Consider the following 12,205-nt stretch of genomic DNA (forward strand, 5'->3'; position numbering starts at 1 on the left):
ACCTTTCTTTACCTTCCTACGCTGAAGGGAAAAGGGAATAAATTGGTAAAGTACTTCCAAGGGCTATGAGATGCAGGAATGGATCATTGACTCTCTTGCTTTATTAAGTGAGCCACAAGAGTAGGTGTCAGGGACTCATTGCTGTTAGCAAGAAACAAATGCTAAAGGCAGGAGTCTTAGGAGTATTGCAAGCCAGTTAAATTTGAGGGACTATTCGGTAGAAGCTAAGTTCAAAACCAGTAAGAGAATTGGAATTGCCTTCTTCCTCCTAGATCCTGTTGAGCACAGGCTCAAAGTGTAGGATAGCAACACACTAAAAAATAATGTCAGCCTGATGGTAAAAATGAATTTCTTAAGGCTGCATAATGAAAATAAAATAACAATAATAATAATAATAGGTAGAATTTACATGGAGCTTTAAAGTTGGCAAACTGCCTTACATGTTATTTCCTTTCATCTTGACAACCACTCTGTGAAGTGCTTTTATTATCTCCTTTATTATCTGTTATTAGCCTCATTTTACAGATGAGGAAGGTGAAGTTAAATGATGGGCTCAGGGCACATCTGAGGTAGAATTTGAACTCAGGACAGGCTTTTTTAGGTCTTCCTGAGAAAGGGGAACTCCAGATTTCCTAACCCACTCTGTGTAATAACAGAGCTAGGAAAACCTCATTGGATTGCCCTATTTTAATTTTTTTTTCTCAGCATTATAATAAGTGATCAAATCCTATGGTAAGCCAGAGCCCAACTAAGTTTCAGACAATTCAGCAAGCATTTATTATGTGCCTGCTCTGGGTCAAATATTGGGATACAAAGTCAATAGACAGTCCCTGCCCTCAAGGAGCTTACATTCTATTAGAGAAGACAATATTTATGAATATACACTGCAGGATTATGTAAAATAGATACATGACAATTTCAGGTGGAGGGAATCTATCCATTTAGATGGATCAAAAAAGAATTCATCTAGAAGGGTGGCATTTGAACAGGATCTTAAAGGGAAAAAAAAGAATCCTACTATAATTTTTCTAGAAATCTGCACTATTTACAGTGCTTAGCACAGTGCCTGGAACATAGTAGTTGCCTAATAAATATTGATTGATTGATTACTTAAAGTCAGTTCATTTGGCTGCGTGTATTTGTTCCTTCCCTTCCTGTGATCTTGTGATTCTGTAGGCACCCACTAAGTATTACCCTCTACTGATCGACTGCTGGCTTATGCTCAGTAAAATGCCTAGCACCTAGTAGGCACTTAGTAAATGCTAGTGGACTTGATTTATCTTAAACTTTATGTCTCCATCGGGTGTATTTATTGGGAGGCAGTGGTGAAACACTGAGAATTGACTTAGAAATCCTTTTCATTTTGGTCTTAAATTGCACTCTGGAGGAAGAGCTAGTCCAATCTCACTTAGTCATAGTGATACCCAACGTAGTTGGAAGCATGAATACAAATGGGTGTATTTGAAACCTATTTGTATCAGAAACATCTGGCCTTTATTCTTAATTCATCTAAAGAGAGTGCCTTAGGCATGAAAGGAGGGAGAGAAAGGGAATGAGTAAGGAAGAAAGGAGAAAGGAAGAACCTAGAAGAAAGGAAGGAAAGTGACTGGGAGAAGAAGATTAGGATGGGGAAAAAACAGGTAATAACAGTATTTCAGGAATTCATTTCAACATTGTATCTATCATGCTCAATATATTGGAGACACAGACAAAAATCAAGGATCTTAATTTTAATGGGCATAGGGATAAATATACATATATTCGAAGGCATGAGCACTAGTAATGAAGAATGGAGAAGACATCATGAAATTGATAGGACCTCAGCTTAGCTTTGGAGAAGGACAAGGACTGACAGGTAGATATGAGGAGGGAGTACATGCCAGGTATGGGGGACAGCTTGTAGGAATGCAAGCATGCTGGGATCTTAGTGACTGAAATGAGAACCCCTTGAGGCTTGTCTCCCTGCTTCACTGGGTAAGGAAAGAGAATATTGTACTGGTCTTTTTTTTTTTAATCTAAAATGGATGGAGTGAAAAATTGAGAAAGTGAGGGGGGAAAACTAAAAATGGAAAAGATAAACTCTAGGAAAATGTAAAACAGCATTTAAGCTAATAAGATTCAGTTTTTTAATACATCTGGTTTCTCACATTGCTATTGTCTGGAGATAATAATATGGCTCTGTCATTTTGGGTAAGATGCTAACATGATAGAGTTGAGTCAGATTTCTACCCAAGGCTAAGAAAGGAATTAGGTTAGTAGGGCAGATTTAAAAAAAAATAAAATGCAACAGTTAATGATACTTTTTCTTAATCAAATACAACAGTAAATGATAAAGGGGCAGCTAGGTGGTTCAGTGGCTAGAGAGCTGGGAGTCAGAATTCAAATCTGGCCTCAGACACTTACTAGCTGTGTGACCTGGGCAAATGACTTAACCTCTGTTTGCCTTAATCCACTGGAGAAGGAAATAGCAAACCACTCCAGCATCTTTGCCAAGAAAACTCCATTAATAGACAGAATGGTCTGTGGGGTCAGAAAGTGTCCAACATGACTGAATGCCTGCACAACAGCATGAAGTGAATGATAACTAAGTTATTTTGTTGAAATGCTAACTGTGTGCATGTAGAGTAGGGCACATGTGGAAATAGGGAGAAAAAGAGAAGGGGAAAGAGAATAAAAATTTGAATTTGAAATTATGAAATAACCAAATTTTGTGAGAATAGTTAATGTTTTAGTAATTATATATAATTATATTATTAGAATCAACTTAGAGTGAAACTACATTTTTTGATCCTGCATCAATAGATGCTTGATTCTCTTTAATTTTTTAAGTTTATCCCTCAAAAATTCTTATCACCCTAAATTCAGCGACTCCATTTCTGGAGTGTGATTTTAAAAAAACGGCCACTCCCCCAGTGCTACTGGAGCTTCAGATGGACTCTGCTGAGCTTTGGAGAAAGACAAGGACTGACAGGTAGATATGAGGAGGAAGTACATTCCAGGTATGGGGGAGAGCTTGTAGGAATGCAAGCATGCTGGGATCTTAGCATCTGAAATGAGAATCCCTTGAGGCTTCTCTCCCTGCTTCACTGGGTAAGGAAAGGAAATATTGTACTGGTCTTTTTTTTAGTCTAAAATGGATGTTTGATTCTCTTTAATTTTTTAAGTTTATCCCTCAAAAATTCTTAGCACCCTAAATTCAGTGACTCCATTTCTAGAGTGTGATTTTAAAAAAGTCCATTCCCCCAAGGCTAGTGGAGCTTCAGATGGACTTGACACTCCCTTCCCCCACAGACAAAAGTGGGGCAGAGTTTTCTCTTCACCAGTAAGTATGCCATCATCCATACTTTTGAAGGTACCACCAACCCAATAAAAGTTGTTTTTGAAATATCAAGATGTAAATTATTAGGGAGATGTCATAAAGAAAACATTTAAATATATGGTGTGCATGGAACTGATATGCATCACTTATGAGTCTAGGTCACAGAACTAGGAGGGAGTGTTGCCCATTGTGAAATGGATAAAGTGGGGCCTGTGGAAGTCTGAAAATTTGACAGGAAAAATAGAACAGGCTAAGGAGGCAGTCTAACAGAAATCTTTGTCACAATCCAAAAGCAGTTATGGGTTGCACAGGTAAAGATCTGTGTATTTGGAGTCAGAAGACCTGGATTAGAACCTCAGCTCTGCCATTCTTTCCTCTCTCATCTTGAACAAGTTGTCTTCACCTTCTTAAGCATCAGATTTTTGATGTGTAAAATTAGAAGCTTAGGTTATTTGATCTCTGAGATCTCTTCTGGATCTGAATTATATAATCCTAGGGATTCAGGAAGAAAACCTCAAAAGGTACCAAAGTGGGAGATTAGGACAGGAAAGTAGTCAGTTCATTTGAGCATAGAGTAATTTGAGATGATGTTTAAAAAGACGGAATAACCAAATATTAATGAAGGACCTTGAATATCAAGCAGAACTCTTGACACAGTAGGTAGCAATTGAAGATTTTTTAGCAGAGGACTGATATGACCAGATCTCTGTGTGAGAAAGTTAAAGCTAACACAAGTTTCAAAGATGAATTGGAAAGGAGAGAGTCAAAGCATGAAGACCTGGCCAAATCCAGGCAGATGGTAATGAGGATCTCTTCTAGGTTTGTAGTATTGGGGGAAAGGAGGAGGCAACATAGGGAAAGATGTTTAGAAGTAGGTAGGACTTGATAATCCATTAGATATGAGGGGTGAGAGAGAAGGAAATGTAAAAGATAACTCCAAAGTTAAGAAAGAGAAACAGGTTAAAAACAGGTACCACAGGCAAATAATGAAGTAATAAAGAAGAACATCTTTAGGAGGAAAGATTATAAACTTATATTTTGGGGTCCCTTTACACAGTCAGGTAGAGATAACCTATAGGCAGGTAAAGACACAGGCCTTCAGCTTGGTGGAGAAGTCAGCTCCAAGAATAGAGACTTGGGAGGCATTTGCATAGATGATCACTGAAGTGCTGGAAGTCAGTGAGATTGCTGAGGAAAAGAAGAGAAAGAGACAGACACTGACAGAACCTTGGAACCAGTTAAAAAAGACAAGAGGAGAACCAGGAGGGTAGCTTTTCTCAAGCCAAGAAAGTAGTGATAGATATTGTCAAAAGCTACATGGAGATCAAATGTCATTAAGTTTGCTGATCTTTGAAAATTTGATTTCAGTTGAGTGCTGGGAGTTGGAGGGGGGTTGAAGGTGGAGATAACACCCAAATGTAAGGTGTTAAAAGGGAAAAGAGGCTAGTAATGGCATGGAGACATGGGGTATAGACATCTTTTTCGAGAAGTTTAGATAATACATTGTCTAGGAGTGGTAGAAGGGTCAAGAGAAGGCTTTTATTCATTTATTTTGGGTTGGGGTCACCAAGGTGTTTATAAATCAGCTGAAAAAAAGCCAAATAAAAGAAAGAAAATAAAGAAGCTGGAGAGCAGGGGGATGATTTATTTGATTGCTGGAGCATGACCCAGGAAAAGGGAGTGAGGGCAAGGAAGGGCCCAGGAAGAAAAAGTAGCTTCAAGACTGCCTGCATAGAGGTTATCTCTTTTGAGACTAGCAAAAAAGAGGGAGAAGAAGGCATTGAGGAGCTGAGGGTGTTCAGGTCATATAGCCTCAGTGTTTTCTTAAATAAGATGTCATCTCCTATAAGAATGTGAGGTTGGGGTGGGATCCTGAGGAAGAGAGGAGAACAATTTTAATTTAGAATTTTTGGATTAAGCTTGTAGGTCATTGGCATTGCTGTAAGGCAGGGGTTCTTAACCTGGGGGTCTGTAAGCTGTTTTTTTTAGATTGATAACTCTTTCAGTATAACTGATTTCCTTAGTAATCCCCTATGTATTTTATTTAGTGCATTTAAAGCCTTCTTTGGAGAATGGGTCTGTGGGTATCACAAGCTGCCAAAGGGGACCATGACACAAATAAAGAATGACCCAATTTGTATCCATGACACAAATAAAAACTCCTTGATCTAAGGTTATCTGCTTTCTATCCTATATTTATTGCATCTGCACCTATTTATTTATAGGTTGTCTCCACCATTAGCATATAAGCACCTTGAGGGCAAAGACTTTTTTGTGCTTTTGCCTTTCTTTGTATCTCTAGCACTTGGCACATAGCAAGCCATAGATGCTTCTTGATTTATTGTGGGCACCATTAGAATGAATCATCCATTTCTATGACTTCTATAGACATGTTCCAGATGGGTCTATTCACCTAACTTCTAGCAGCTCCATTCTCCTTTGAAAATAAGCCAGGAGAACTGGACACATACATTTGTACAGAGAGAGGAAACCAAGCTGAGATCTGCCAGGAACAAGTAAATAAATGGCAAAATGAACAAATATCATATCCCTTGAGTCTAGTCGATTTGTTTTGTCACTAGGAGGTTTAAAAAACAGTATGTGTGTGCTTAAAATTAATTAAAATTAATAGCTTATTTATACCTACAGGTTCATTGCACCTTTGTAATGAATGTTATCTTTGGAAAATATCATGGTCTCTTGAGAATTAGAACCTTACAGCAGCCTCACTGCTGTAGTGTTTATGATGAAAATAATTTCGTCAGGAGCATAGCAGATACTCATGTGATGGCCCACTGCAGAATACAAATCAAATTTGGAAGCAGCCAAGCATTTTTTTGAGATTGTGGAAGATTTTTTTCTGGGAATTTGATAAAATTCAAAAAGCTATTTCAGGCTCAGGCCCAAGGAGTTCTTCTGAATGTGAAAGTGAATTATTAGCACAATATCAAGAATAGAGAATAGGTGGTTATTGGCTTCTTGAGATAATGCAGGATGATCCTTCACATCTTCAAATGGGTCTTTCTTTTCTTTTTATTAGAGAGCATTAGGCTCTCAAGTTTCAAAACAAAATTTTTAATTTTTTTTTCAGAATCTTCACTGATAAGAAAGCTGTTTTATTACATAAATAATAAACTTACATGTTGTATTTTCAGCTAATCTGTTTCCTACATAAAGTATTAATTTTGAAATTATTTAACAGTCTCATTTTGAATTAATATGTATCAGGTTTTCTTCCCTCTTTCTGATGAATTACATATATACATGTACGTACATACATGCATAAGCATATATGTTTATTAATGCATACAATAGCAAAAATACCATTGGAATGCAAAATCTAATCCTGCCTCTACCAAAACTAGTTGTATGGCTTAATGGTGATCTCTTAGTTTCTCTGATTCTTAGTTCCCTGGGATACAAAGTACAAAGACAAAAACCAAACAGCTTCTGGCTTCAAGAAACTTAAATTCCGAGTACTGTTTTATTTCTGCCTTGATACTTTGTACCCTCAGTGCTTAGCACAGTGCCTTTCCCTTAGTCAGTGCATGGTAAATTTAACTGAATGTATTGAAAAGATTATAAATTAAAATGGATTTCATCTTATTCAACTCAGTGATGGATTAGAAGTCAGAGGATCTGCTGGGATTTCAATCCTACCTCTGCCTCTTACTATCAATAAGAGTTTGAAAAAAAAATCACTTAATTCTCCACCCCAAGTCTCCATTTCATCATTTGTAAAATGAGACAGAAGTAGGTGACCTCAGAGGCCCCTTCCAGCTCTAAATCTGCAGTTTTCATATGTGTCCCCATTTCTCCACTCACATGGGCATTACCCTAGTGGTACCAGCCCTCATCACCTCTCACCTGGATCGTTGCAGTAACCTCTTTATTGGTCTGCCTGCACCAAATATTTCCCCTCCTCGAACTATGCTCCACTCAGCTGCCAAGGTGGTTTTCCTAAAGCACAGATCTGATGGTATCTCATACACTGTCATGTTTCCCCACCCACACCTAGGCCGCTAGATAACACAGTGCTGGGCCTGGAGTCAGTACCACCTGAGATCAAATCCAGTGTCAGACACCAGCTCTGCGAACCTCAGCAAGTCACTTAACCTGTGTTTGCCTCAGTTTCTTCCACTGTAAAATGAAGATAATAACATTCCCTACCTCCCAGGGTGATTGGAAGGATTAAATGAGATCATCTTTATAAAGCACAGTCCCTAGAACATAGTAAATCCTTAATATTTTTTTTTTATTAATTGGCTCTGAACTCCATTCATTTTACAGATAAGGAAATTGACACCAGCCCGATTATGAGATTTCTCAGAGTCTCATGTCACATATATAGCAGCAGAATTGGGTAATGAACTTAAGTCTTGTGATTTAAAACCGAATGCTCTTCCTACTACACCATGTTGTTGTTGAGTCATTTCAGTAGTATCCAACTCTTTGTGACCCCATTTGGGGTTTTCTTGGCAGAGATGCTGGAGTGGTTTGCCATTTCCTTTTCCAGCTCATTTTACGGATGAAGAGCTGAAACAAACATGGTTAAGTGATTTGCCCAGGGTCACACAGCTAGTAAGTGTCTGAGCCCGGATTTGAACTCAGAAAGATGAGTCTTCTTGACTCCAAGGCAAGTGCTCTATGCCCTGTGCCTCTTACTCTACCATAGTATTTGTTTATTCTATGTGGGGTGGGGGGAGGTCAAACAATTGTATTTTTGCATCGTTTTTTTTTTCTCTTATATACTTTTTTTTGCTCTCCAATTTATTAAATCTTTAATTCCTCCATTGTTCCTTCTCTCATAGCTTGTCTTATCCCAGTGAAACAGCCTCCTCTAAGTAAGAAAGTCATCATTGTCTTGGAGAATTTGGAAAAAGCTTCATTATCTGAGCTATTGGGAGACTTTCTGGCACCACTTGAAAATCGTAGCACTGAAAACCCCTGTACTTTTTTAAAAGGTAAAGGGAGAACAAATCAGGAAGCCTGCATCTCCTTGTATTTGGCTCTTAACAGTCCGTGTGAAAATTTAAATGCCTATTCTTATTTTAATGGCTAAGCTTGCATTTGTTACATATCGTGGCCTGTGTGAAACTTGATTGTCATATCCCTGTTACTTTTGGTTCATTTTTAGGAAATGGAACCTCTGAGTCCTATTACTTTCATGAGAACTGCTTTCTGATGGGGACAATTGCCAAATCCCGTCTCCAGGGCTCTGATTTGTTGGTCCAGCAACATTTCCGCTGGGTTCAGCTAAGATGGGATGGAGAGCCAATGCATGGCTTGCTACAGAGGTTTTTAAGAAGGAAAGTTATAAATAAGGTAACAGAGAAGGAGCAGCTAACACATTGGCCTATCTGTCCAGATTTCTGAATGAAGCTTAATGAGGCCCGTGATCTCTAATTGACCAAATCATAAGAAAGGTTGTACTATATTTCCTTTATTTTAATATGTGAATTGCACCATGTATATACATGCATGTGTATAGATTTATACATGTGTATAAAATACATTTCTATACATATACAGAAATGATGTAAGTAACTTACACACCCACCTAACCCACATGCACACACACACTACTTGAGAAGCATCATAGCATTGTTGTTAGGGAGCCAGTCTTAGAGGCAAGAAGACATGGATTCAAATTCAGGTTCTGATAACTATGGGCACTTACTATTCACTTAACTCCTCAGTGCTTCAGGTAGATTTGTTAGACTAGACAAGGATGGGGAACCTAGGACCTGGAGGCCACATGTGGTCTTCTAGGTCCTTGGGTGGGGCCTTTTGACTGAGTCCAAGTTTTACAGAACAAATCCTTTTATTAAGGGGATTTGTTCTGTGAAGTTCAGATTCAGCCTAAGGGCTGAAGATCCCCCAGCCCTGGACTAGAAGTTGCAAAGAGATTACTTCTCTGCGTCTCTTGATAGAGTTCCCTACATTGATAAAAATCACAGATTTGGACCAAAAAGTAAAAATTTAAAAATACACATTACATGTGTACATTAAGTTTTGAGTAGCATTTTTATCATGTCCTCTTGGCTGTGAATTTGAAATTACTATTTAAGCCAGCTAGTTTTGTTATATTTGATCACCATTCAGTTTGTTTTGTGATCTGCAGTAATATGAACAGAAATTATATAGCCCCCTCAATGAAATCCATTTTTATAAAATGTCATATTTTAGCATTCCATAAAAAATGACACTGAATGTTATAGGAAGGGGCTATATATCCTTGGAGGATATATAGCCTGAGGGTACAGGGCAGGATTCTGCTATATCAACAATGAAAGTAAGATTTTGTTATGTGAGCTAAGAGTTCTGCAGTTCTCTTAGTCTTAGGCATCATGAAAAAGATACAGTTACTCCTCGAAAATTAGCATTTTTATTAAAAAGTTCTTCCCACCAGAAGATTGATTGCCCAATGAGGATTTTATTGCTTATGACCAAAGGCATTGCAAGCCTACCAACCAGGTGGGCAGAGATTAGTAGCATGTGTCTGAGCTCCCCCTATTATTGATAGTCATACAGCCTCATCATGATTAAAATATGAATTACATTGCTTCAAGTCACATGCCCACATATGGAATAGGCCAGATTTCATCCTGCAGCGTTGGCATTATTTCAGGCAATAAGCGAAGTGCTGGCCTTTTTTTAGGAAAAGACAGCTCCATGCTTCATAATACTGCTCTCTTTTCCCTTGTGTCTGAATGATTGGAGGATGAAAGGGGGGAAGAAGGGGCAAGAGAGAGACCAGAAGGGTTTTTCATTTACAAAAGAAGCATATCAGATAGATTAATAAAAATTCATTCTGGAGGAAAACATATAAGAATGAAAGGCAACTATAGCATATCAGCAACCTTAGATGGTGATATGGGGTGGAAGTGGGGAGGGGGCTTAAACTTTTCTGGGTCCTGGACCCCATTGGCAGTCTGGCAAAGTCTGTGGAGCCCTTCTCAGATTCATGTTTTTAACTGCATAAAATAAAACATATAGTATTACAAAGGAAGCCAATTATATTGAAATACAATTATCAAAATTTTTTTAAAAGTTCATAGACCTCAGATTAAGAACTCTACATTAAGGTAAACAGAACAAAACTTAATGGCATTTAACTGCTTCTTGGTATTAATTTCTTTTTTCACTCTCTCACCATCATGTAAGAAAGCTGGGGTTTTAAAAAAGATAATTTTTCCCTGTAATTCTTTTAAATTTTTCACTTTAACTGTTTGCATAATTTGATACTACACATGGTTTTTAATCTCATTGATTTCTGGAATTCCTTTCAGCCATGCAGATCAATAGAGCAGTAGACATGGAGTCAGGAAGACCTGAGTTCAAATGAAGCCTCAAACATTTATTAACTGTGTGAGCCTGGGAAAGTCACTTAACTTCTGCCTGTCTCATTTTCCTTATCTCGATAATTATGAGGATAATAAGAATATATACCTTATGGGTTGTTGTGACCATACAATGAGATAATATTTGTAAAGAGCTTTATAAAACTTAAAGTGCTACATAAATGTTTATCATTATCGTCATCATCATTATTATTTCTGCACCTTGGTAGATGGCTTCATGAGTTGTTATGATTCCTCCAAAAAAATCACTTGGTAGCCAACTTTTTGGTGATGTGTTTTTCTAAAGCTGACAGAGTCCATTTCTGGGTCTGTTACTGGCTGACTATCTGCCAGAGTTGTTACTCTGCTGGCTTGGCCTCTGGGAATCCCAGGTCACCTCCACACCATGGAGTGTGACTTAAAACCATAAATTGATTTTCATCAATGTCTAGATACTATAATATTCATCATTTATAGGCCTTGATCTCAGAATTCATATGGGAACATTTCCATGGGAAAGATTATAAAAATAGGGTAGCTGTAGGTAGAAGTTATATTTAGAAACAAAAGTATTTAACTATAAAAAAAAACCTGAGTTTTCATGGTAGCCATGTTCCTCCCCTCACCTCCCAGGTCTCTTAATTTGCTTTGCCATAACTACATTTCACATTTCCTTCTCAAAATTTAATCCTAGTTACTTGGCATTGTAGAGATTTCATTTCATCAAAAATGAAAGAAAAGGCAGCTACTATATCATATTTCACAACAGTTTAAAAGTTTGGAGTTCTTTAAACAATGAATAGTCTAATTCATGACCTTAGCGGAACAAGATATAGGAAAAAAATTGAATCTCAACCAATACAATTTCCAAAAAAAATGGTACTACCATAAAGATTATGTGGTATATTACTGAATATTGTGGTACCACCATAAGGATTATGTGGAATATTACTGAAAATTAGCACATTTTTTCCAAGTGAATATAAGTCCCTTCAATCTAGAAGAGCTGCTTTGCATTCTTATTCATTCTTAACTCCTTAAATTTATAGATATCACTACTTTAGATCATTTTTTTAAAAAGCTTAACCAGTAACTGTAATCTAAGGCCAACATATTACAGGTACTCAGGAATATTCAATGTTATTATTTCTACTTTGAATCCATTAATTTAAATGTTTCCCTATTTAAGAAAAAAAATAAGATTTCCTGAATTCATTGTGTTGTAAATCTGTAAATCTATATTAAGGTCAGGTTATTCCAAATTCAACATGTTACGTCAAACTTACCCTGCCAATCCTACAGTAACTTCTCCTTCCTTGAACTCCCAGTACTCCAAAAAAACTGAGGTTTTGTCCACATGGGCATTACTTCCATTGATAAAAATCACAAATCCTTCATATTAGTAAACATTTATTTAGTGGTTACTATGTGCTAAGCACTGAGGACGCAAAGGAAGGTAAAGGATAGTCCCTGCTCTCAAACAGTTCACAGTCTAGTGGGAAAGACAATATGCAGATAATTAGGTACAAAAAATGTACATGAT

The 12,205-nt window shown here is 37.4% G+C and overlaps 1 protein-coding gene across 1 annotated transcript in view; it reads left to right on the forward strand.

Annotated features, from left to right (window-relative positions):
- Positions 1-12,205, forward strand: part of CTTNBP2 (cortactin binding protein 2) — a 199,384-nt gene that overhangs the window by 136,733 nt on the left and 50,446 nt on the right. Inside the window, exons 15-16 of the mRNA XM_036761077.1 lie at positions 8,131-8,283; positions 8,457-8,644. Coding sequence (XP_036616972.1) covers positions 8,131-8,283; positions 8,457-8,644 — 341 coding nt within the window. The remainder of the gene's footprint in view (positions 1-8,130; positions 8,284-8,456; positions 8,645-12,205) is intronic.

The sequence above is a fragment of the Trichosurus vulpecula genome, chromosome 5, assembly GCF_011100635.1.
Source record: "Trichosurus vulpecula isolate mTriVul1 chromosome 5, mTriVul1.pri, whole genome shotgun sequence".
Lineage (NCBI taxonomy): Eukaryota > Metazoa > Chordata > Mammalia > Diprotodontia > Phalangeridae > Trichosurus > Trichosurus vulpecula.